Source organism: Lynx rufus, unplaced genomic scaffold (assembly GCF_022079265.1).
Source record: "Lynx rufus isolate CCGP_SWC_20201006 ecotype Redwood Valley unplaced genomic scaffold, mLynRuf1.p SCAF_4, whole genome shotgun sequence".
Classification (NCBI taxonomy): domain Eukaryota; kingdom Metazoa; phylum Chordata; class Mammalia; order Carnivora; family Felidae; genus Lynx; species Lynx rufus.
In genome coordinates, this window is record NW_025814856.1 from 56,778,349 (window position 1) to 56,805,649 (window position 27,301).

The window sequence follows — 27,301 nt, forward strand, 5'->3', positions numbered from 1 at the left end:
GGTCAGGTCAAAGCGAGTGTTCTCCAGGAGTTCGAGCTGGCGGGGCTTCGTAAATTCCTCCGCATTTCCCTGTCATTTACGTGGGGACTTAACTTTTTCTGAGCTCTTCTGGAATCGCCAGGCTCAATCAGAGCTGGACCCGTGTTTTAAGTCACCCTCTTTTAAGATAAGAAATTTAAGGCCCAGGGAAGAAAAGCCTACTTACTTGGAGGAGGAGGTTGGTTAGAGAGGTGGTTTGGGTCATTACCCAGAGAGATGCGGTCAATCAGTGTGTGATGGGCACGTTGCTGGGATCAGGAGATCGTCAGACAAGGACCCAGGGACACGGGAGAGGCCACTTGATACGTACGGTTCTGGTGGCTATCCCCATATGGTGTCCAGAGCTGTGTGGAATTCAGGTAAAGGACAGTAGCAAATTAAGCCAGTTACAGCTTCGGCCATGGTGTCTTCTCTACCAGAGGACGTAACCAATGATGGGCACTTCAGCTTCACCCAGGAGGCACAAGCCATCTGGGGAAAGCAGCTGACATGTGGTTCAGGATCAGACAGGACAGACATGTACTCAGAATAGACACCAGGATCTCATGCCTGAGCGGTGATAAGGACAAGTTCTTAAAATTTCAGCTGGGCATATGGCCACCCAACTAGATTCCCATCTTCCCACTTCTGACAGCTAATTGTGGGTTTGTGATTATATAACCGCCAACGGGAATTGAATGGAGGGAATAAATGCCACATAGGCAATGCCATGAAAAGTATGGACACGCCTTTCCCTTGCCATTTTTCCCTTCACGGCTGAGAGGTGACTATGGCCAACAGCCACCTCAAGTTCAGAAATGGAAGAACTGAATTGTGAGGATGCTACACTCCCAGCTATGGAACATCTAGCCCTGTGAAATGAGAGAGATAAACATGGTCTTTTTTTTTTTTTTTTAATATAAGCGTTGAGAGGAATAGTTTTGCTTCTCAAACTTTATTTTTTTTAATGTTTATGTTGATTGAGAGTGAGAGAGAGGGAGAATCCCAAGCAGGCTCCGCGCTGTCAGCACAGAGCCCTGTGCTGAAACGAGATCATGACCTGAGCTGAAATCAAGAGTCGGACAGTCAACCGAATGTGCCACCCAGGTGCCCCAAGAAACAAACCTAGTCTTGTGTAAGCTGCTGCATTTGGGAGTCTTTTATTACCTTTGTTAACCTTTACCATAAATAACACCTGTTCCCAAACAAGCAAGGTTATTTCTCACTCAAGTTGAGTATTTGTGAGACAAAAGTTTCTCACATTTCTGTATCTTTGTCCATTAAATCCCTGACTCTAGGATACAGAGATCATATATAACAGGATTCAAGAGGCATTACCTGTATTGATTGTCCTTCCAGCATCCATTCTCCCTACCCGCTTACCTGAATTACATTTGGGGATCTTACGGTTCAGGGGAAGGGAACTGCATGCCCAGCTTTAAGAGCAGAATGAAAGAGCTAGGTTAAGCTAAACAATCCACACTATCTCCCTATGAATATTGATTGGTGGACTGAAAACCCAAGCAGTTGGTTAAGCATCTGACTCTTGATTTCAGCTTAGGTCTCACCAACTGTGAGATCGAGCCCACATCAGGCTGTGCACTGACAGGGTGAAGCCTGCTTGGGATTCTCTCTCCCTCCCTCTCTGCCCCTCCCATGCTCTATCAAAACAAATAAACAAAACAAAACAAACCCAAGCTGACTCAAAGTTGAGTCTCAGGACTTGGCTTGCAATGCTGGGTAGAATACATCCTGCTAGACGCAGAGCAAATGTAATACCAGAAGCTGCTGTCAGCAACTCACACCCACTGCTCAGTCTTCAGTTATATAGACCAATAAACTCTCTTTAGTGTTGAAACAAGTAAAAGTCAGACCTACCAGTACTTAAAACTAAGAGCATCCTGATGATACCATTTATCTTGCCACAGTCTGCTAATGTCCTTGCTGCGTGCACAATGATCCTGTCTTTGCCCATAGTGTTCCTTTTGCCTGCAGCACCCTGCCTCCACTCTGCAAATATTCCCTGTTTATGCCTACTTATCATCTGAGACAATTTAGACATCCTGGATTTATCATAGTTCCACCACTTAGTAGTTCTGTGGCCTTAGGTGACTTACACAACCTGTTTCATTTCTATTGTGAAATTGACATAGTATTTACCCTTCTGTTCTCATTTTTCATCACTCATGAAATTGGGACACTTGCCTTACAGACCTGTTATTAAAAAGAGGGAACAGCATATAAGGTGCTCAGAACAGATCTATGTAAACTTCTCAGTAACTATTTCAAAACTCAAAACCCCATAATCGGCAGTCAAATCTATCACGTGGCCTTACCCAACTCCATGTACAGCTGGGAGGCTCAGGGGCTTTGTAAGAGCTCTGTTAGCCTTTTATTTATTTATATATACATATATTTATTTATTTACTTACTTACTTATATAAATATACAACCCTGAGATCAAGAGTCGTACGCTCTTCTGACTGAACCAGCTGGGTGCCCCTAGCTTTGTTAGTCTTTAAATCACCAGACTTAAGATTTACAGGTCTTGCCCTACTGGAATCCTATCTTGTTTTTTTTATCTCCACCCTATAGGTCTGGCTTGTGAGATATCATGGCTAAACGAATAAAGGAGCAAAGACAGTGACACTAAACTGCCTTATTTTTGTGCCAACAGCCTCAACTTAATGCTGTGTTTCTTAGCCACCCTGTAAATTTGAACAGCATATTTGTAGTGCTAAGACTTTCTGTACTCATATCCCAGTATCAGTCATATATATCTTATCTACCTATACATCCACAATCAACGATCTATCATTAGATCACATCACTAATCCATAAGACCACAGCTATAAACTGGCCAGCAGGCTGAATTTGGCCTACAGCGTTGCTTTGCCCTGTATCATGTTATAAGAACTAGAAAATCTCACATAGAAATCCTGATATGAGGCAACACTGAACCCACATGCCTGCACAGTAATTGTCAATACAAGTGAAAAACCTTAATATTAAATCAGTCCATGTTGTGAGCATGTAATACATTTAATGCAATACATTTAATTGGGTAGGGGAAAAAACCCCTCTTTACATTAAAAAGACATTTTCCAGTTCTGTCTGACCCAACAAGCAACAGAGGCAGTAGTTTCACCTAGCAACACTCATTCATGTGTCCCCTAGCACCCATTTAAGGACCTCAATACTGCATTGGAGAGCAGGTGGGGCAGGCAAGCACCCCCTCCCCCACCCCTGGCCAAAGATGCCCACATTCCAATCCCCAAAACTTGTGAACATATCACCTTACATGGCAAATGGGACTTTGTAGCTGTAACTAAATTAAGGATCTTGGGACAGGGGAAGGTTATCCTGGATTACTCGATGGCCCCAGTGTCATCCACAAGGATCTTTATAAGGAGACCAAGGATCAGAGTCCAAGAAAGCATGACTACAGAAGCAGAGGTTGGAGTGAGTGGCCACTTGTCAAGGAATGCAGACATCCTCTAGAAGCTTGAAAAGGCAAGGAAGGATTCTCCCTTAGAGCTTCCAGAAGGAAAGCAGCCCTGTTTTTTCCGTTTAGTCCTGTAAAACCCATTTCCAACTTTTGCCTTCCAGAAGTGTAATAATTCAAAGTGTTTGAAGTCACTAAGTTTGTGGTAATTTGTTACAACAGCAATATAGAAACTAAAACAGATTTTGGTACCTGGAAGTGGAGTGCTACTGTAACAAATACCTTAAGATGTAGAAGTGGTTTTGGAACTGAAAAATGGACACAGGCTGGAAGAATTATGGGTATGATAGAATGCTTTCCACGGATTGTTACTACAAACATGAATGTTAACAATTTTGTCAGTGAGGACTCACAAGGAAGTGAAGAGCCTAGTAGAAAATCTGTAGTCTTAGAGAATACATAAACAGACTGTGAATAGAAATACAGACACTAAAAGCACGGCTGGTGAGGGCTCAGAAGGAATTGGGTAATGTTATCGGAAACTGGAAGAAAGGGGAATCCTTATATGGTAGAAACATAGCTGAGTTGTACCCAACAGTTATGTGGAAGGCAGAACTTGCACATAACAAACTTGGATATTTAGCTGAAGGGATTTTTTCATTTCTTTTTGATGCTTATAGTAAAATGCAAGAGCAAAGAGATAAATCTAGGGAAGAACGGTTAAAACAGAACCTGAACTTAATGCAGAAATCTCAGCCTATCCACACTGCAAAAAGATGCTAAAATTAGGAGACTCACAGGGAAGTGTGCTCTGGAGAAAAAGCCAAGGTGTGGATGAGCCCCCTTTTTCTAGTGCCTCAGAATGACCAAAAGTTCATATTTGTCCACACAGATAGGTTAGGAGATTAGGCGTGTGACTCATGAATACTCTCAACCATCTCAGCAGAACCCAGGAATAGAGATGGGATTACCCAGGAAAGTTCTGTGGAGGCACCTCTTGTCCAATGAAGTGAATTTCCGTGACATCCACAGAAGATCAAGGTTGAGAATTTTTATACCAGCCAGAACACTGCCAGCCTGGACTCTGAGGGATGGAGAAAGGATCAAATTAAAGAAGTCTGTTAAATTCCCGAAATTCTGTAAGCAGGAAACAAGCTGACAAAACTACTCAGCTATGAACAAGCGCTACCTTTCATGAAAAAGAAGGCAGGACTCAGGAAGGTAGCTTGAGCCCGGAGAATACCCTCAGGCCTTAAATTGGACACTGTTTGCCCAGCTAGATTTTTAAATTGGTTGAGACCAGTGACTCCTTTTTCCCTTTCATTTCTTCCCATTTCCAATACCTGTCTTACCATTGACATTTGGAGAGCAGATAACTTAAAAACCTGTTATAAAACCACAGATGGAGAGGGATTTTGCCCCACAATAGATCATGCTCAGCTCTTACCTAGACCTGATTTAGACAATGAGACTTGGACTTTGGAGCTGAGAGTTGGGAGGTTTTTTTCTTTGGTGTATAATGGGTTGACACGTTGGGGGATGCTGGGAGGAAATGAATGCATTTTGCATGTGAGATGACTGTGAATCTTTAGGGGCCAGAAGCCAGACTGAGGTAGGAAGAGTAATGCCCTGTCAGAGATGTACATGTCCTAATCCCCAAAACCTGGGAGTTACCTTACATGGCCAAAGGACTTTGGGGGTGTGATTAAGTTACATCATTAACAGTAAACTAATACAGTGATTGATTCCTTCACTTGGGGCAGAAAAAAAAAAAAAAAAACCCAGAATGGATCTTGTAGAATGCTGTCCTTAGCAGAAAATAAGGATGTGACAATATGAGCATAAAATAATAAAAAGTAATTTGTAAAAGTCCATGGGTTCACAATTTTGCTATGTTAAAATATACAGGGGCACCTAGGTGGCTCAGTCGGTTAAGCGTCAGACTCTTGATTTCAGCTCACATCATGATTTCACATTTCTGGAGTTCGAGCCCCATGTTGGGCTCTGTGCTGACAAGGCAGAGCCAGCTTGCAATCCTCTCTCTCCCCCTCCCCTGCACGCTCTTTCTCAAAATAAATAAGTGAGCTTAAGAAAAAAAGCGTATGAGGGGCGCCTGGGTGGCTCAGTCGGTTGAGCGTCCAACTTCGGCTCAGGTCACGATCTCGCGGTTTGTGAGTTCAAGCCCGCGTCGGGCTCTGTGCTGACAGCTCAGAGCATGGAGCCTGCTTCGGATTCTGTCTCCTCTCTCTGCCCATCCCCCCCCGCTTGTGCTGTCTCTCAAAAATAAATGTTTAAAAAAAATTTAAAAAGAGTGTATGAAAACTAGTTACAAAGATATGAACATGAAGTCCTTTTAAAGGAACTTATAATTATATACATGTGTACTTTTCGCCCGTGAACTGAATCAAAATGTCCCAAATCAGATAAACAATCCAGAAAATGTATAAACTACACAAAGAACAAAAAGGTCTGATCAACAACTGTGGTCTAATATTAAAAAAATATTGCAAGACCACTTTGTTTCTAGAAAAAAGGGTCCAAACACTTTAAATGTGCTTGAAAGGGGGCACCTGGGTGGCTCAGTCAGTTAAGCGTCCAACTTCGGCTCAGGTCCTCATCGTGTGGTCTCAGTTTGAACCCCACATTGGGCTCTGTGCTGACAGCGCTGCTTCAGAGTCTGTGTCTCCCTCTCTCCGCCCCTCCCCAACTCGTGCTCTCTTTCAAAAATAAATATTAAAAAAATTGTTTTAATGTGCTTGAAAGATAGGGGCTAGGAGACCTGTTGTGTACGACCATATTAAGAAAAACTGTTATGAAAGAGGATTTGGGGCACCTGGGTGGCTCGGTTGGTTAAGCATCCGACTTTGGTCCAAGTCATGATCTCATGGTCCGTGAGTTCAAGCCCCGCATCAGGCTCTGTGCAGGCAGCCATGAGCCTGGAACCTGCTTCAGATTCTGTGTCTCCCTCTCTCTCTGCCCCTCCCCACTTGTGCTCTGTCTCTAGCTCTCAAAAATAAATAAATGTTAAAAAAAAAAATTAAAAAAAAAAAAAAAAGAGGATTCAACCTCACTTCCAGAATCTGATTTTAATCACCTTTGGAATTCTGTCCTAACCTAGGGCTAATCAGCCCCAAATACCAGAAACTCCCACTGACAACCTGAGATGAGAGGACATCCACTTTCTCTTGCATCTGATTGTTTATACTCAAGAAAAAGCATTAAAAAAGGAATATGGTAGGGACACCTGGGTGGCTCAGTCAGTTAAGCCACCAACTCTTGATTTTGGCTCGAGTCATAATCTCACAGTTAGTGAGATCAGCCCCACATTGGGCTCTGTGCTGTCAGCTATGCTGACAGCATGGAGCCTGCTTGCAATTTTCTCTCCCTGTCTCAAAATAAACATTTTTTAAAAAAATGGAATATGGTAGAATTATTAAGATCCTTAGGAAGGTGTATGACTGGAACATCACAAAGGCAGAAAAAATGTAAAGTTCTTAGTAAAACTTTAAACCATGGTATTTGTAGTGTTTCTGCTTAAAAATTTCAAAACCAGATTAAAAAAATTTTTTAAGTTTATTTTGAGAGAGAGTGAGCGAGCAAGCACGCAAGGGGGAAAGAGGCAGGAGGGAGAGAATCTTAAGCAGGCTCCACGCTCGGTGCATGGGGCTCGATCCCATGACTGGGATCACGATCTGAGCCGAAATCAAGAGTCAGTCGTTTAACCGATTGAGCCACCCAGGCATCCCAAAACCAGATTAAATTTCTATTCAAAGTTTAAATTTTGGACATATTTGGAACCAAGGCCTCAATGCCTGAGAAAAACTGATTTTCAAAATGTTGCTCAGGTTTAACAGAGTATGCATCAAAGTTTAAAATAGACTACTAAAAAAGTAATAAAATAGACTGCTCCTCCTTGCACCAAATCATTAGAGAATCTCTCAATCAGGAGGAGCCAAGTAGCTGTTGTCCCTGGAGGGACGTGGGCTCTTCTCCAGAGTTTTCTACAGCACCACCTCCCCCATCTCCCAGCTGACCTGCTTCATTCATAGCACCATCTGCTGCCTTTCAAAGGCTCAGGAGTTAGTGGCATACATTAAAGGTGTCCCTGAACTGGTTCAGCCAGGTATTCTTTCAGACCTGCCAAACATCCTGAGAGGTATTCCTCTCAGTTGGCATGCGGCAATCTGGTGGCACTGTAGGAAGTTTGCATAAAAATAGTATGTACCATTTATTATTCCAGTAAGTGCTAAGCCCTTTGCCAATGTCTCATGTAATCCATCATAGTGATCCTGCAAAATAAATACAAGGTTTTCTCACTTTACAGATGAGGAAAGTGGAGCTTAGAAATCTTGCTGTTTCAAATGTAAGCCAACAACAGACTTAGAACTGAGATTCCAGTGAAGTCTGACACCACAGCCCATATTGGCTGCATGATGCCACTGTTTCAAAAATGAGCAAGGCCGTGAAGCTAAAATCAGGTTTTTGGAGGCATAGATACTGCAGTACCAACAGACCTTGGGGGAAAAAGTGCAAGATAATTTGCACAGCTTTTTAAAATTTTTTTAAGGTTTATTTATTTTGGGGAGAGAGCGAGTGAGCACAAGTGGGGAGGGGTGGAGAGAGAGGGAGACACAGAATCCAAAGCAGGCTCCAGGCTCCACGCTTATCAGCACAAAGCCGATGCAGGGCTTGAACTCACGGACCGGACAGTGAGATCGTAACCTGAGCTGAAGTCAGACGCTTAACTGGCTGAGCCACCCAGTCACCCTAGATAACTTGCACAGCTTTTAGAAGTCACATATATTAATTCTTGGGGTCTTCTATTCTGGGCTTGCCTTAAGAAATTTAAGGTCCTTTCACTGATTTGTTGTTTATGACTAAAGTATCAGTGTAGATGTTTATCATCCATGGCTGCTAAAACTATTTGGTGCAACGTTGATGGAAGACTTTATAATGGATAGAAAACACTGAAATCACTAGAATCTACTAACCAAGCTTAGTATCCAAAGTAAGGCAATCTGACATTACGTACCTCCTGATATGATGCAAAAGGAAGTATGCAGCACCCACTATGATGTATCTAGCCTAAAAAAATAATCAAAATATAATCAAGCTTCTAGATCTATTACTAAACTCGGGGAGATAAAACCGTATGAAACAATACGACAGGAATACAATCAGCCAAATGCAAGTCATTAGAAATTCCTCAATTTGTTTTTCCAATAAGGACAGGCAACTATTACAAATATAAGACATTACCAAATGCGATGTATATAGAACATTTGGATCCTGATCCAACAAACCAACTAGAAAAAATTAAAATGAAATCAAGTGGGAAATTCACGTTGCCTCCATACATTACCATACTTGCCACTTTACAAATATTCCAATTCCAAGGCATTTTTTTGGTTGATCTGATTCAGAAACCTAGTTAATGAAACACGTTTGTAAGAAGTTGATATTAACTTGGCAGCTAGAATGACTGTGAGCTAATTCTACAAACTGGCATGAAAATACTAGAGTGAATACACTTTCCCTTCCACTCACAAGAATCAGCAAAGGTTTTAGGCCAATGACCAGTTTTTGCTTCTGCTCTAAGCTGTAGTTTAAAATTTCAAAAAACAAAAATCTTGCCCTTGAATTTTTGTCTGATTTAGAAAAAAGAAAAATCTGTAAGCTCTGACCTCTGCCACATCTGTTCAGGTTCACTGTGTAGAAACTATCGCCCAAAAATATTAGTGGACAAGTGACCACAGTTTGGAGAGAAGTGTCACCTCACCTGTTAACACCATGTAACGTGTACAAATACAGTTTGACCCTTCCCAATTAAAAATACCACGTGGAAGCACTGAATGAATGCCCATCCAAGTGGCCTTATACCTAGATTAGCCAAAAATCTTCTGACGTTGAGCCATTCAACCAGGTGCAATCAATTCTTGATGAGAAGGCTCTTAAGAGCTCCAGTGATCATATAAGGCTGCCTCACAAATGGCAGGTGCATCAGCTAAGCAACAAGCACATTTGCCTATTGCATTGCTCATGGTGGCCTGATCCATGAAGTATAAATATACAGGCAGAATGACTGGAGATCCCAATTCTCCTTCCAGGGAACTGTCCCTCGTTCTATTCCACTTGCACCCACTTTAAGTGGAGGTCCCATTGTGATACCGTTGCTCCTATGACTATCATTATTTGGGGCACAAGAAGGCAAGCGAACTGCAACTAAGAATATCTGAAATGAACCTATGGGAAAAGGATGGTTACTCTGGGAAGACAAAGCCATGAAGTAGCCACACTTAGGAAAGAAGTCCATCTCAACTGAAGTGGAAGAATTCATACTGGGAAGTCACTGAATTAACTAACTCTGTTTTTGCCTCTGCTTGGTCACTTAACAATGTTCCCTGGGGAGAAAAGAGTAGTCCAGTTCTAGGCCCTTGGTTGGTGGGTCACACTGCAAAGTAACTACCAAGAAAAACGCAGTGCTGAAAACCAAGAACCACAATAGTAGGGAGAAAAAAGATCAGGAAATATCAAGACTAAAATGCATCCACACTACTCAACAGAATTGCAGCTACGTTCCTTGTAAAAGGTTTGTTGTGGGGTTGAAAATGGAATAGATGTGAAGCAGGTATGTTTAATGAATGTTCTTTCAGTTCTAAAGCAAGCAAGAAAGGGTAATTACGTGTAAACCCCTGTAACCAAGAGCATAAGCACAGGACTGAGTTTTCAAATTCCAACTGCACCACTGGGGCTATGACCTCAGTTACGTACCCCAGTGGTTTTCAACCCACTGGTACCGTAGAATCATCTAGAAGCTTCTAAAACACCAATAGCTTAGGGACCCACCCAAATTAGACCTAGATGCCTGCAAGCCTAATTCTAGCGGTTACCAGCACCCAGCCACGAGGCTGGTAAGATTCCTGCTTCACTGCTTCACAGTCGCTCGCTCCGCACAGCAAGCACACCAGACTCACAACAGTACCCCCGGCACTTCAGGTTACACACAGGAAATACGATGTCTAATGCTTCCTAGGACATAACAGAATCCAACAAGAAAACCACGTGCTCCGAATCTTTTAGAGAACTTTGAAAAGTCATTAACTTAGACTGCCACAACAAATACTAATGCATATTAAAGCAAACACATCCAAAACAGAAAGTAAGAGACAGATGGTAAAAGTATGCACCAAACACTGAACTTCCCCCAAATATCAAGGTTTTACCTTGCGGGACTTTAAGTGCACAAGGTTACAAGTGCACCTGTAGCAGACAGCAGAACCTAAATGTTTCCTGAAGTCGACTACCCAATGCCCTTTGATACTCATCAAAGCAGTACGTGCAAGTTTTTGTACATTGGAGTACAGTGCTGCACGAGACTCCTAATAAAGCAGACGTGCTTCAGATGTAACCAGTGCATCACGAAATCACCTCCATCATCGCAATCCAGCATATCGGTTGTGTAGAGAGAATTCTGGACTTATCTACAATAGGAAAAGGAAGTATCAAAGCAAGGGGTGCCTGGCTGGCTCGGTCTGATGGGCACATGACTCGATCTTGGGGTTGTGGGTTTGACCCCATGTTGGGTGTAGAGATCACTCAAGTAAAACTTTAAAAAGAAGGGAAATTTGGGGGGGGTCAGTCGAGCATCCAATTATTGATTTTGGCTCAGGTCATGATCTCTAGGGTCATGGGATCAAGCCCTGCTTCAGCTCCACACTCAGCGTGGAGCTTGAGATTCTCTCTTCCTCTCCTCCCCCACCTCCCGTTCACAGGTGCATACTCTGTATTAAAAACGTTTTGGGGGTGCCTGAGTGGCTCAGTCGGTTAAGCATCCGACTTCAGCTCAGGTCATGATCTCACGGTTTGTGAGTTCAAGCCCCCCATTGGGCTCTGGGGCTGACAGCTCAGAGCCTGGAGCCCACTTCAGATTCTGTCTCCCTGTCTGCCCCTCCGCTGCTTGCACTGTCTCTCGCATTGTCTCAAAAATAAACATTAAAAAAATTTTTTTTTAATTTTCTTGAAATTTTATTTTCGAAGCAGAGAGACAGAGCACGAATGGGGGAGGGGCAGAGAGAGCCAAAGCTGACTCCAGGGTCCGAGCTGCCGGCACAGAGCCTGACACACAGAGCCTGACACGGGGCTCAAACTCACGAACTGTAAGATCATGGCCTGAGCTGAAGTTGGGACACTTAACCAACAGGGCCACCCAGCCACCCCTAAAATACTTTTAATAATTTAAAAATAAGATAAAGTGTCACACCAAGAATGCAAAGACCAGTCAAATTAACATTTTAAAATAGTACCTAAAAGTGTAGTTTTCTTTGCTATGCATATCTAAGTTAGATGGGATGTTCAACTTCAAGGTTATTAAATAAGCTTTCTACCTCAAGCTAGGTGGACCACTACACTTCCCAGAGAAAAATGTCTCATACACTGCTATGATTAGAAAACCCAAGCATCTGACCCTGACTCTAGAATTGCTATTAAAAACAGGTTTCATGTAACATTTAACATGAAAAATCGTATTTATATATATATATATATACACACACGTATATTATACGTGTATGTATGTGTGTATATATATATATATACACATATATATATATATACACATATGCTTATTTTAGAAGTTTTGTTCCCACAACTTCAACAGAAACGGGACTATAATTTATATCAAGAAAACCAACTTTTCCTTTTGTGGCTTTTTTAGAGATACTTAACATTTATGAAGAACCTATGGTTTGGGGTACCCGGCATCATTCTGGGTATAACCTGGCTTTGCTGAGCTAGTGAGATTACATTCTACATCCCTAGCAATTGCACAACAAATTTATGAACTCAAAGCAACATCTGAACAAGGCATAATACGTGCTAAAAGCATTACGTGAAAAGATACTGGGGATGGAGACCGATTACTAAATTTTCAAGAGAAAGACGTATCACTGCAATGAAAAAATAGTCTTAAACGATCGATAAAGGTCTGTATCAAAAGTAAAACTAATGAAATGCAACATTACATACTTTTAAAACATTCGTGCCAAAACAAGTTCAAGCTGAACCTAATAATCAGGACTCTACAGCAGGAAAAATAGAAGACATAAATAAGGTGACACCAGGAAGAAAAAATAATTAGTAAATACAGGACATTCAAGAAAACTGCTCTGGTCTCTTCAAAAACAAACCAAAAACCCATGGTTATGAGGGGGAAAGGTAGGGAACTGTTAGATGAAGAGAGTCTAAATAAACTTATCAAACACAACTTACATACCCTGACTAGATCCCGTTTGGAAAACCTGGCGATGTTGATTTTGGTACAACCGGCACTGTTTGAATTATTTTATTAAAGATCAAATGGTACTAGAGAAATAAGGTCAAATTTTCTAAGTATGATAATGGATTGCAATCCCTGTGATTGAGAGAGAACATCTTAGTTCTTAGGACATGTAAGCCACAGTAAGAGGTAAGTGTCAGGTGTACCAACTTATTTTCAAATGGCTCAGCAAATGTTTGCTGTTAAATCTAGGTGGGGAGTAGAAAGTGTTCAATGTATTTTTTTTTTTTTTTTTTTTTTAATGTAAGCTCTAAGCCCACTGTGGGGCTTGATCTTGAATTCAAGATCAAAAGTTGCAGGTTCTACCGACTGAGCCAGCCAGGCACCCCTAAGTGTACAGATTATTCTTTTAACTTCTTCAAAATAAGTTTGTAGGCAAAAGCTTGCCATCTGATCTACTTCATTTAAGTCACTGATGAACCAGCTTCAAGAAGCTGAAGAGAAACAGCCATTCCAGAAGTAGGCAAAAAGGTAGCAAAATTCCATGAGGATGCAAAGATGAAATTTTATGTTACACAATGAAAAACTCATTGTAGTACCTTCACTAATCTTTCCATCATCCCCTCAACCCTTTGTCACAAGAGAAATCCTTGACCTTTTTATCTAGCCTGCAAGGATAGGAATCTCAGTCGGTATTATAGAAACGGAGGATTAGTTTCTTCATAGTCCAGATCCCCCAGAGGAAGAATTCAAGTTTTCTTAACCAAAGGTGAAAGCTGCTAAATCCCCAAGCAAACCTCACTTTTGAAAGAACCATTTGCCAATCAAGGGAATGTTAATTACGGTCCGAAAAGTTTTTAAAAAGTTGCTTAAAACCAGGGCGCCAGGGGGGACTCAGTCAGTTTAAGCATCGACTCTTGATTTCGGCTCAGATCATGACCTCCCAAGTTCAGGAAATCAAGTCCCGCATCAGGGTCTGAGCTTCAGCCTGGAGCCTGCTTGGGATTCTCTCTTCTCCCCACTCCCCCACATGTGCATGCTCTCTCAAAACAAATACACCTAAAAAAAGTTGCTTAAAACCCACTCTTATAACAAACCATTAATTGTTACAGGAACAGCTCATTGGCTTCCAGCATAGCTAAGTGAATTTCCCTAGAATTTTCATGTTGTACTTGCTCAATCATCAAGGTCAATGCAACTAAATGCTACCTTATGAAAGAACACTTATGTGGCCTGCGAATAGGCACTCAGTTATGTTTATCAAAGAGCTTGGAACAAAAGGCTGCTAGGTACTACAAATGCAACACAGAACGGTTGTGTAAAGCAAAGCAGTTCTAAGTATCTCACTTGCTGGGTTTTTTAACTCGAGGCCAGAAACCTCATAGGAAATAGCCCCGTGTGCACCACCCCCAAACCTGAATTTAACTACATTTAACAGTGATCCCCTTGAAAACAGGTCTTCCCTTACACTGCTTATTTGCAGTAGAAAGAAAAATTATCAAGATGCTGCTTAGTTAACATCTGAGATATACCATTTGCTCAGTAAAAATATCAAATGAAAAAGGAACTTGTAAGCTTGTATTCGTAAGTGAACAGACCTACACGACAGGACTTCACTTTTTTTTGCCTGCTTTTGACTGTTAATTTGACAAAGTAGGAATTAGCATAGCATGGCTGAGGCACCAACATCTTAATCGTACAATGACATGTATCACACGAGGATGAAAATTCACAATACATCCAATGCGAAGAATCACATGGAGGGGAAAAACAATAAACTAAGTCAGGAAGGCATAAGCCACTAACTATAGTTAGCTTATAGGGAGTGGGGAACAAAAAAAGAAGAGGACACAAGGTGGCAAGGATACTGGAGTTAGGTTCTAGGCTTTGGATAGCTATACATTTTTCAACCAAGTTCCCAGTAAGTCATGTACAAAGTGAGTTCCTTAAACCAAATGATTTCTAAGGTCCACCTCAACTCTAGATCAAATCCTAGAAAAAAACAATCTAACATTTCAGATCCTTGTGAAGCCCAGGAAAACTATTAAATGCTAAAACAGAACAATGGGGGCACCTGGGTGGTTCAATTGGTTGAGCGTCTGACTTTGGCTCAGGTCACGATCTCGCGGTTTGTGGGTTCAAGCCCCATGTGGGGCTCTGTGCTGACAGCTCAGAGCCTGAAGCCTGCTTCAGATTCTGTGTCTCTCTGCCCCTCCCCTACTTGCTCACTCTCAAAAATAAAAATAAAAAAAAAACATAACAACAATGGCATTAAAACTATTGACAGTGAACACCAGAGCTCAAGGACAGCAATATAATGGGTTACAAAGAGAAATAAAACTTTTACATCTTCGCAAACAGACACCTAAATAGCTAAAGCCTATGCTTCCTTATAACAGGTATTTTTCATTACTAAGACGTGACTTAGTACACAAAGAAAAGTCCAAACTGTCAACTTTTAGTCCTCCACATTCCCCTCTTTAATATGGCATTTTGCACTATATACATTAATGAAAATTTGAAACAAACAAAAAGAACTTTAGTCAAACTCCCCTTCCTCCTCCAGCTTTATTGGATAGTTTAAAATTACATTTCTATTTTCTAGGACTTCAGTTGCTTTTTCCATCTGACTTTTAAAAACTGATTACAGCAAATGAAACACAGTTGTCTAAGTGATATAGTATACAAAAATAACATCTTGATTTCTGTGAAAATGCATTTCTCTGCAATTCCTGAATAACTCCAAATTATGCTAACTCTGAGCTTAGATGTTTACTCTGGGTTTTAGATTTAGTCTTTGAAAAAAATGTGTTCTAAACCTTTGTCATCACCTTATGTATATCCAGCATCAACGCTGTGATGAAGTTGTTCCTGTTTAGGCCTTTATCCCGATCTTTCTTGCACAGCCATCAACACACGTTTGTCTCTTTATTTTGTTTACTCCCACTCAACTGTATGTTCTATGTAGGGCCTGATACAGATGTTACTTGATGTTATTTAATAGCTACTGAGGTCAGACAATCCAAGGCCATCATTATGCTAAAATTAAAGTTATTTATGGAAGCTCATAGATACTTCCAGAATTGTTTTTACCTCCTACATGGGAACATATCCAAGAAACCCAGAACGGGCTTACTGGTCTGACTCAACTCTTCCCATTCATCAATCCCTATTCACCAGTGGCGCGGAAAGGGGGTTCTTTAACAAAGCATTATACATAACACCTCTACCAAACTAAACATAAACTTTTTTTTTGTAGTTAAATGCAGAAAGTCGATTTTTTTCCACCCCTTTCCTCCTTTTACACGGCAAGTAAAGCTCACTGGCCTGGGAGTAGCCTCTATCTGCCAACCTTTGGCCAGTGAAGAGGATTCAGAGAAAATAATACAACCATCAATCAGAAAAAGGAGGGGCGACAAAGGAAAATAATTAAGCTGTGGCTTCAATCGTGCATTCCCGTGCAAGGTGCCCTGACTCGCCACAGCGGTAACAGTTGACTTCACTTGTCTTGCTGCAATTGATGGCTACATGACCAGTTTCACCACACCTACAAAAAAAAATAAAGAGAAAGAAATTAAGATAATTTTCACAATGTGTTCAGAAAATACAAAACCATAGTGAAGCAATAATTAACTGAACAAAAAGCAGTTAACAAGTGAAGGAACATATTTTTTCCCCTCAAAACAGTCTCATTAACCCCTAAACTAAGGGCAGAAAGGAGGAATTAGATAACAAAGTACTCAATCGTGCAGCCTAAGCCATTACATTAAAATTAAAAATTTTCACTGTAAGAGATCCACCAATATCAAAACCAACACAACAATAACACTGGGCAAAATGCTGTTACCTTTTTAAAAAAGTTTTTAGTAATCTCTGCATCAAACATGGGGCTCAAACTCACAACCTCAAAATCAAGAGTCTCATGCTCCACTAACTGAGCCATCCAGGTGCCCCAAGATGTTGAACCTTTATACAAATTAATCCCTAAGATCTCACTGGTATGTACGTATCAAAACTTACCAAATTTTACACTTTAAATACGTACATTATATGTCACAACCACAAAGATTTCTGGTTGCAGGACAAAAGATTTGTGGATGGGGGTGGGGAGGTGCCTTAATGGCTCAGTCAGTTAAGCATCCAACTTTGGCTTAGGTCATGATCTCTAGGTTTGGGATTTCAAGTCCACCATCGGGCTGTGTGTGAACAGTGCGGACCCTGCTTGGGATTTCCTCTCTCCCTTCTCTCTGCGCCACCCCCACAAAAATAAACATTAAAAACAAAACAAAAACAGATCTGTGTATGCGAATTATAAATTTAGTTTTCTCCAATGTCTCTGAAAACACCAAATTACAGCATAACATTAATTTTTACATTAAAAATTCCCAAGTTGTGTAAGCTGTCCAGCAGCCATAAGCCACAAATTATCATGGTAGAATAGTGACTGATGTACAGATAGGCTGCTGGTTATATATGCTTAAAACCATTATCATCTGGTCACAACCAACTTTCACTGAATGTACTGGTCCGCAAGGTCCTTCCATTTATAGCTCACTTCTAAAATAATCTCTACAATGAGCTTTCCTTCAGTAACACCCTAACAACTTACCTATAGCACTTCACTTTGGTGCAGTCTTTTTGAATGTGTCCAAATTCTCCACAAGAATAGCACTTCTGCTCATCAGCATGGTCACAGTCACGAGCCAGATGGCCTGGTTTGCCACAGTTGTAGCAGCACTGCTCTCGCTCTCTCTTGGGCTCCTTGCAGTCCTTGGCAATGTGGCCACCTCTACCGCAGTTATAGCAGGCTTCAACAATAAGGAAAAGAAGCAGACCAAGACTATAAAACCTTTACATAACGTTGCTGTTCTAAGCCATACAATACAAAATCTCAAAAGCAGCAAGTCCTTTCCAATGCTACGTGCAGTAGTAGTACATCCTCACCGCTCCAAGTTCTAGAAGGGTATGAAAAGGAAGTGTTAAATACTTACCATCCTCTTGAAGATCACAATCCTTGGCAAGATGACCAGACTCACCACAGCGATAACAGATGTCTGGAAGAGATGAGGAAACAAACTGGAAACCTATTTTGGGCAGAAACAAAAAGAATTTGACTAATTAGACCAGTCTTGATACTAAGAAACACTGAAGTACTTCAAAATTTTTTATTCGACAAAAATACCTCTATCCGAGGTAAAACCACCTCTGCCACGGCTTCTCATTCCACGACCACGGCCTCCACCAGTAGGGCATTCCCGGGCCCAATGACCAGATCGTCCACACTTGAAACACTCATTGCTGCTCATGGCTGCAGTTAGATCTTCAAAATATTAAAAACGACAATGTTAAACCACTTGGAATTACTTTAACTTTTATTGCCCTTTTAGTGTATTTTTGGATAATTATTCTGGAGGGAAAGAAGCCAGAATATACATTGGTTAGGAAAAACAGCCACACAATTATACACTTAGGCATTATATACCTATTATGAAATATATTAAAAGTGAAAAAAAAATGTAAACATATTTTGATATAATTCTTGATCTTTAAAACCATTAGGATTATGCATATATTAATACAAATGTTAATTCAGTTATTGATGGGGGTGATGGAATTTATAGAGTTAATATCAATGAGTATCCATTATTAGAAATAACATCTACCTCATGCAAGGTCCAACTTAACGGACACATTTTCATGGTTACAAGCCAGTAAACTTTATTTTGGGCAACTGGAAGTTATTTAATAGTCATAAAATCAGAAAAGCTCAAACCAATGGAGCTGTAGTATGGATTGAAAGTGAGGGGTAAAGAAAAACAATTTCTCTCTGTAACTTTAGTATCTAACACCCAGTTGTGCTGCAACACTTGCCTGCTGACTCTTTAGAGCAGGTATGTTAGAAGAAACGCAGGACATAAATTTTATCTCTAGAAGGTACAGTATGTTAAAAATATTAGAAAAACAACAAAAAGGCACACCAAAGTGCTAATAGCACCTAAAGCACTGGGACCACTTTTTTCTCTTTTCTATTCTCTCCAAGTTTTCCCAGTTTTACATTTAAAACAACGCTACTTGGACTTTCACAATAGATTCCTTTATTGGGTACTACTTTTTTACAAAAAAGGGAAAAACTCCCACTAAAGCAAATGGATTTTATACTTCTTATGTAACAATCTAAAAATAAGCAAGGGCTATTCCTGGAATAGAATGGAAAAGAATGGAATGTTTCAGGACAAACTCCTCAGAAAGTAGTTAAAAAAAACCCAGCTCAAAACAATGTAATAACCTTTACATTTCCACATCTGAACATTTTTACCCTTATTTCCAGTGTCAAGCCATGGTATAAAAAGTTTTTTTTAACTACCCTCTCAAAGCCAACCGTTAAGGACCATGGTCTAGCAAAACATATTGCTTCAAGGGAACAAGACTGACTGGACAGTGGAATTACCCAAACCAACCACAGCACCGAATATCAAATGACAGCAAAACAGTAAAGCCTCCACCCATTCTTTAACTGGTTCATCACAAGTTATAGAGATAGTAACTAAAAATTAAGCTGAAGTTCAGTTTCAAAAGTTTCCATTGTCAAATATTCAAAAGAATTCAATACTTATCCCAAGTCTCTGCAATCAGATTCAGGATAAGTTTTCAAAAGGGATCTTTCTATCAATTCTTGCCACTTGCCATATGAACACATTAACAAAAAAGGGAAGGGCAGGTGCGGAGCTGCATGGGATGCTTAAGCATTAGTGGTTTCAGATGCATAATGTACATTTCTAGCCAGAAGAAAACAGCCACTGGAAAATCTGAGATTACATTTGCTTTCTTATACTGGTATTAGCCTTCAATATTATGTGAGGTCCTGGCTTCCAGAGAGAACAAAATAAGATAAAAAGATCACAGAAAAGAGCTGCTTAGGGTACCTCATCCTCCTCTCCATCCCCATTTCATTTTGGATCTTCTCCAGTTTACAGCCAGACCAATTTGAGCACATTTAACTACTGCTGTCGATGAATTCTTTGCACAGAAATGATCATGTTCTTTTACAACGTAAGTTAGGCAATATGAAAAGTCCTTAATAGGTTATCATTTAATATTTAAAGACTGTTTTTACAGAAAATGACAATCCTATACATTCAACATGCTATATATTTCCAATGCTAATTAAAAAAAAAAAATGATCGTTCCAGGTAATCTCCCCTTTAGACTGCTACTTTAAAAGGGCCTTGTTTATTTCATAATAAAGTACAAAGGAAATGCATTATAATGAATCATCATGTGTTTATCAGTGGAATAAAGTCAACAGGTAAAAAACTTCAGGTTTACTTTTGGTATAGAAATATCAGTTTTTTAAAAAAAATTTTTTTTTCAACGTTTATTTATTTTTGGGACAGAGAGAGACAGAGCATGAACGGGGGAGGGGCAGAGAGAGAGAGGGAGACACAGAATCGGAAACAGGCTCCAGGCTCCGAGCCATCAGCCCAGAGCCCGACGCGGGGCTCGAACTCACGGACCGCGAGATCGTGACCTGGCTGAAGTCGGACGCTTAACCGACTGCGCCACCCAGGCGCCCCTAGAAATATCAGTTTAAAAAACGACTCAAGATTTAATTTACACGTAGATTTTTCATGAACTGTTTCTCCTCCATTTTGCCTTATCTCTCTTTTCATGGTACCCAGATCCTAAAGGAAAAAGAAATGATAGGAAAAGTACTTCTGGAAAGAAGACAATTAGTTAAAGTAACATTAAAAGATTAAACACTAAGCTCTACTTCCTCCTACCCTAATTCCTAATTGAAAGTTGGTTAAAATGTGATCATTGCTGTATGAACCACAAATTACTTAGGGAAAAAGGTATTTCTTCATTTAGACAGAAATTAAACTATTCCACAAAACAGATATGCAACTTTATACATGTAACTAATTTTAAATATTTGTTTTGCCATCAACAAATTTCAGTCTCACATAATTTTGTTCACTGGAGTAAATTAAGGCTTAATACTACATCTTAAAAGGTAAAAGAAACATTAACTTCATTAATATCCCAAAGACCATCATCAGTAGGCCACAGGCTTTTTTAAAGGTCTTCTCAGTGGGCTTAGGTACCGTGTGTGCAATCTGCCTCTTCTCCCTTCAGCCAAGCCAATTGCAGCCAATTAGCTGTTCTGTATTTTCACTAAGTCCCCTGTGATATATTTGTCTCTTCATGAACATTAAACCAACCCACTCCCACTACATTTTAGAGACCCGCCACTTATCCTAGGAGCAGGTCCCCATCCTAATATCCATCTTTTTTTTTTTTTTTTTTTTAAATTTTTTTTTTCAACGTTTATTTATTTTTGGGACAGAGAGAGACAGAGCATGAACGGGGGAGGGACAGAGTGAGGGAGACACAGAATCGGAAACAGGCTCCAGGCTCTGAGCCATCAGCCCAGAGCCTGACGCGGGGCTCGAACTCCCGGACCGCGAGATCGTGACCTGGCCGAAGTCGGACGCTTAACCGACTGCGCCACCCAGGCGCCCCCCTAATATCCATCTTATATGCAAATGTATTGAGTTAAAAGTTCTTTAGAGAATTGTATGCTATTCCCTATGAAAAGGAGTGCCAGTAAGGTAAGAAAATTGAAAATTATGGCTCTGTGATTCTCACAGCCTATGACTGCTCTTGGCTGCAATTTTGCAGCACTGTTCTGCCTCCGCTCCCTCCACCTGTCACAACCTTTTCCAACCTTCAAGGGCCAGCTCAAATGCCAACTCTTATAAAAGAATCTGACCACATCTCCCAGCTTGGAACTCTCCTTCCTAGTTAAACCCAGGGTACTTTGTTAGGATCTGTCTGATGACACTACCATATTGCCTCTTACCTTGAGGGCAGAGACCAAGTACTTCACCTTTCAATCATCACAACACCCCATATAATTATTCTTTTAGTAGCAGCTGTATTCAGTATTTTAACAGCTGGGGGGGGGGAGGGTGGGCAACTAATAGTCATTTGCTGAATGAAACAAACTGTTTCTTGTACAGACCCAACCCAATCTAACCAAGTACTAACAATAAAACACCTAAATTCTTGCTATCACAGGAATTATTGCACCATTAGAGTAACAATGTATTTTTAAGTTATGTACTCATTAAGGATGAACTCTAAATTCAAGAATGCTTATTTCAGATTACCTAACAAAATCCTATTACTCCAAGAATTCAATCAACTAGACCTCAGTAATATTTTATGGAATGCTACAAAACGTATCTACAAATTTAAGATAAAAGACAAAATGCTTATTTTCACTGTTGCCAGGCAGAAAGAGAGCACGTATTTTCCTCCTTTTGCTGCTAAAACTCATTGCTAGGTATCTCTACACCTATGTTATCTTCACATAGTAAAGATTTGGGGACCATAGGTAAGCCTGGGTTAACAACTTAACCCAGTTTAACCACCTGTTGTGTTACCTCAGAAATTTGATGTACTAGGAAAAGATGGGAAAACTGATCAGGGATGACAAGTGTTACCAGGTGCCCTGTGCTTAACAGATGTTCAATTGTAAAACACTTTTAAGGGTTGAAGTCCTCTGTTTACATACCTTCCTTTCCACTCTTCCTCCAATTAAGTTAGATTGCTTACAGGTGGATTAGAACTCAGTGCAATGCCTACAGAGCAGACTTAGCATAGGGCAAACTGTGCTTATAATGAAGTTTTCCATCTCATAAAGTCTACTTCCTCAATGGAATGGCGAAGAGCTAAGAAAAATGGGTGAATGCCAAATGACTTCACATTCCCAACAACAGAAATGTTGTGTTTCCACTTTAATTTTTGTATATCTAATTTTCATGACACAGACCACACTTAAAGATGTGTAGGAGCACAGGTCATACCAGGCAGCAGGAGGGATATAATGCAGTCAAGATATCGCCTGAAAAGACTGAAAATTCACTGAAAGACCATATGTAACTAAGAGGTCTATTTTACACTCATCTAGGCTTATATCTCACAATTGGTACCAAAACACCGTAATACTAACTTGTCTTCATCAATGTAATTGTTCCACATTTTTGATAATAAGAACAAAGCCAGTAAATGACTTAAATCTTAATACACAATTCAAGACTAACAATGTGAGTTGCAATGAATAAAAGACCCTGTCTCTATAAATACATTTAAAATAGGTAGTGATAGCTAAGTGGGGGGGGGGGGGGGGGTGACAAGGTATGATGGGGACCTGGCTATCCTGTTTTATATGGCTTTCCTAATATACCTGTATATATTCACATTTTCGGCATCTCTAGTTATTTCCCTCAAGTGTAGGATTATCCCTGACTCATCCATGTAACCCTAACTGCATCCAGACCATAGGGGAGCTTTTGTCCCCCTGAATATACTCATTCATCACTACACTCTAAAGTGGTTCAGTGTTCCAACATGGTACTGCAACATTTCAGGCTGTTTTAAGACAAATAAAAAACTCAGAATGGAAGGAAGTTACATTGTGTATAGTTACCTGCATTCCTGCCAGAATAATGGAGACCAGAGTGCAACAGTGGGAGTGATTCTGGGTTCTCATCCTGGTTTCTGCTCTGATTACCCACAAAGGGTTTGGAGGTTTTAATAGCTAGATATCTACTGCGGCTCAAAGGTTAATAAACATAGTATCTACAATCCTCACAACAAGTTATGCAAGTTACACATTCTTGTTCCCATTTTACTGATAGGGAAGCTCAAGAACTGAGACCATATAAAACATGTCAATTTTAATACAAAAATATTTGTATTCTGTATTCTTATCTCTTTAGATAAATCGAAACTAGAACTGATAGCTTTTTAAAAATACACAGCCATACACAAATTTATTCACAGCATACCATCACACAGCTTTCCTGAATTTTAAGCCAAGACAGATTTTCTCAAACCTCTATGTAGAACTTAAAGTGTCACTACAGATCCAAAGACTGACCACCTGATTTCCCTAGTTAATACCCTCATTTGTAATTATGGAGCCACTCCAGGTGATCACTATATTACATTCTCATACTACTGATTAATAGATTCTACTTACAACTTGCATTTTGGTTGCCACAAGCTCTCACTTTATTATTCCAACAGTTTTTTACAACATAAAAATGGTGCACAGTTTACTGGAATTCTCAATAGCATGCCCTTACTGCAGCAGCATCTGACACTGCCAGAATAGGAGTTCTATTAAGTGAGACAGTAAGGAAAGAGCATTCTCCACATAGCAGGCCAGGATGCCTTGGCATCAGTCTTCTGGCTCTCCACTTACTGTCAGGAGGCTAGGAAGAGGAAAAAAGCCAACAATTTTTTAAAACTCTCACTCCTGCAAAAAAAAAAAAAAAAAAAAAAAAAAAGGCAAATCTCTCTTGTGGTCAAGTGCTTAGCCAACAGACCAATCGTTCCAATTAGTCAAACTGTGGTTCCATTGCTTTTAAGCACCAATTTGGTAACTTCCCATGTAGGATGTAGGTACCAGGTATTTTTATTAGATTTAAAAAGAACAGTAAAAATAATCCAAACATATAACCATTCACAAAACCCACTTATAATACCGTAAAGAAGAGATCACTCTGCCTGTTCCAGTTGTTCAAATGCTAGTGTAATAAATGCCCTTTGATCTTCCATTGATTTGGCTCAAAATATTTTAGAGACTCCACATTTGTTTGAAATCATTACCTCTCATTATCAAACATGAAAATGTGGACCTTTGGGTTGCTAAGACTCATCCAAGTTTTCTAATGTGACATATGCAGATAAGTACACAAACATACGGATAGCTTAAAAAAAAACAAAACAAAAAAAAAAAACCACTGCCAAGAGTTGCAATTTGGAGAAACTTTCAAGTCCTTAATTCAGCCCTTGGGACTCTAATAAATGATTCCTTTTATATTCCAGTGCAAGAGAGAGCTCCTTGTAGACAAGAATCAGGCTCAACAACCTAAACAGAGTACACACCTAAGTACGTGGCATTTGCAGGTGTGATTAAGCCATGATCAGAGCAATTTTTAAGGAAGTATTTGAAAATGACTGCTTTGCAGAGGGGGAAAAAAAGCCTAAGAGGTGGGAATTTCATCTCCTGCATCTTTTAAAAACCCTCAAAACCTTATATGCAATCAGCGCTTGAGCAACAGAGTAACAAAGTTGCTATCTTAAGGTAACTCTTCCATGCAGAAATTAACTGGTTATGTTTCTCTCAAAAACTGAGTCAAACGACAGGAAAGGAAAGCCTTTTTAAAAAAAACTTGTATGAGGAGGCTGTAAATTAATCCCTGTTTACCTTAAAAGAAAAAAGCAACCCAGATTCTTCTTACACTTTCTGTCTTTCTGAATGACTGAAACACACTATCCCAAGTCACAAACGACTACTGAGCAATATTTTCTTTTTCTAAGTAAGCTCCCCAATACCAGATGCAGTCACTTCCTTTGGAAGTGCCCTGTGACTGGGGCCATGTGGTTAACATGTGGCAACAAGCATAATGCTTACCCATAATAAAATCAACACCCAAACCCAAATGTGGGCAATTATGTCGTTCTAAAATAGGTTTTCCCATTTGGAATATCTAGATGGGGGCTGGCTCATTAACTTTCACGTCTCGTTTTTAGATTAAATTATATTCGTTTAATGAATCCAAGAAATGATGTGTGTTTCGTTGATTCATGGAAAGCGAAACCTAGCTGCTGCCTCTTTTCGAATTGCCATGTAAGACAAGCAATTTAGCCTTTGAACGACGATAAAAATTCAAGGATCGGGAAGCTATCAAGTATAGAGAGTAAGAATTTCAAACATTCTCAGACCTTCTGGCAGGGTATCCCCTCACTCTAACCGCAAGCGCGTCTTCAATGACCCTTTTCTAAGCCCATCAGAACACTTGGCACATGGCCCGCCAGGCCCACTACCCCAGCACATGGCCTGCATAAATACCCAACCCCCCCGCTCCCCATCTGCACTAGGGTCTTTTCCCCACCACAACCACCTTCCAGTAAGTTCCCGCCAAATCGACCCTCCTTCCCGCATTCCACGACCCTTCAAGTCTCAGGGCCTCAGTCCCAAGGGCGCACGGGCCTGGGCCTCCTCTGCTTTAAGGCTGCGGCCTGGGGTGCGGCCTTGGCCGCAGAAGAGGCCCCGACGCGCAGCGGCCCGGCTTCCCAAGACGGAAGGAAGGGCGGAAGGGTCGTCCGACTGCGGCAGGCCGGGAACCTGAACCTGAAGCAGCAGTGGCAGCCGAGTTTCCCGCCTGACGCAGCAGCAGAACAGGCCAGAGTGCGGCCGCCATCTACGCCTCACCGCTCCCTACCCTCTCCGTCCGCCTCGGCCAGGGCCCGCACCGTGGCTTCCCCAAGCCCAGGCCCCACTCCAGGCCCTCACCTTCGGCGTCTGGGCTGGCCCGCAGCGGCGGAGACTCGGACGCAGGCCCGGAGAAGTCGGCTCACAAGGTAGCGGCTGTTTATTTTCAGGGTCCTTGCCTGCGCCACACGCGGGTCTGCACACGGCCCCACACACGCCGCTGCGCACGGCTCTCCTCCGCCTCGCCCACGCGGCCAATCAGCGCGCGGAGCTCCGCGGTCCAATCAGAGTCGCCCAGAGGAGGGCCGCCCAGCTTGAGCGCGGCGCGGGGCGGGGCGGGCTTCTACCTCGGCGCGCCGCGGCCTTTCCCGCCGTGCCCCGCGCGCGGCCTTTCCCGCCTGGACCCTCGGCCCCCGGACCGTTCTCGGGCTCTTTCCGCTAAATTCCAGGCCCCTCGCGACCCCGTCCCGGCCTTGGTGATCTTTCGCGGCAGCCGGCGACGAGGGATGCCAGAGGGCGGGTCTGAGTGAAATGGCTGTGATTAACGTGGGGTCGGGGAAAATTCCGGTCCCTTTTGGGGCTCAGAAAAAAGCGTCTGCCGCTAGGCCTTTGGATCGTTCTGGCTTTGGGAGCCAGGACCCATTTCCTAATACACACGTCTCAGTTTGGGAAGAGCCCTGGTTGCTAAGTGACGGAAGTTTCTGTGGCTGAAGGTCACGGGCCCTGAGGTTTGTTCTCGTTTTTGTGTGAGCCTCGGCAGAGCCTGGAACGCCTTGCTGTGTTCACCTCTAACATCTACCGCCACCACCAACCCCCAAACATCCCTTTCTCCCAGAAAAGTACCTGGTGAGGGTGTGAAGATGGCGAAGGGATGGCACCGAGACCTCTTTGCCTCACAACACACCTAGTGACTGTTCAGCACACTGATGAGTGACATTCCCTGCGACTTCAGGGGTAACACGGAGTGCCAGGAGAGCCATCTGGCCTGGGCTATCATGTTCAGGAATGGCCTTCAGTTGAGATTTGGTATCTTCTCCAAAAAAAGATTGGCTATGTAGTCAGATACTTTTCCAGGATGCAAACAATTTAAATTGCTGAATATGAACTAAAATGTTAGAGAATTTTGTGTACCATTTTGGAAGGGCTTCTGTTACAAACAGGAAAAAAAACAAGCGTCCCCAGCCTCTCGAGCTCTAAAAGCCCTGAAGCGACTATAGTCTCCTACTGAGCTTAATATGCTTCTCAAGGTTGGTGTGCAGCCCATGTTGTTGGC

The 27,301-nt window shown here is 41.4% G+C and overlaps 1 protein-coding gene across 4 annotated transcripts; it reads right to left on the reverse strand.

Annotated features, from left to right (window-relative positions):
* Positions 1-15,286: 15,286 nt before the first annotated feature.
* CNBP (CCHC-type zinc finger nucleic acid binding protein) lies at positions 15,287-26,242 on the reverse strand. 4 transcript variants are annotated; one of them, XM_047095855.1, is made up of 5 exons: positions 26,110-26,242; positions 17,920-18,057; positions 17,729-17,821; positions 17,347-17,548; positions 15,287-16,284 (listed from the first exon to the last, which is right to left on the reverse strand). In XM_047095855.1, the coding sequence occupies exons 2-5, from the start codon at positions 18,041-18,043 to the stop codon at positions 16,167-16,169; spliced, it is 537 nt and encodes a 178-aa protein (XP_046951811.1). In that variant the 5' UTR covers positions 18,044-18,057; positions 26,110-26,242; the 3' UTR covers positions 15,287-16,166. The 4 variants fall into 4 exon arrangements, with proteins under 4 accessions (XP_046951811.1, XP_046951813.1, XP_046951814.1 ...); XM_047095857.1 differs by having other exon boundaries at positions 17,941-18,057; positions 26,110-26,241; XM_047095858.1 differs by having other exon boundaries at positions 17,347-17,545; positions 17,941-18,057; positions 26,110-26,240.
* Positions 26,243-27,301: the final 1,059 nt, after the last annotated feature.

Coding starts and splice junctions, on each gene's coding strand:
- CNBP (XM_047095855.1), bottom strand. CDS start 18,043: ATGAGCAGCAATGAGTGTTTCAAGTGTGGACGATCTGGTCATTGGGCC. Junction 17,822..17,919: donor TGGTTTTACCTCGGATAGAG/GTATTTTTGTCG, acceptor TGCCCAAAATAG/GTTTCCAGTTTGTTTCCTCA. Junction 17,549..17,728: donor TTGTGATCTTCAAGAGGATG/GTAAGTATTTAA, acceptor TCCTTATTGTTG/AAGCCTGCTATAACTGCGGT.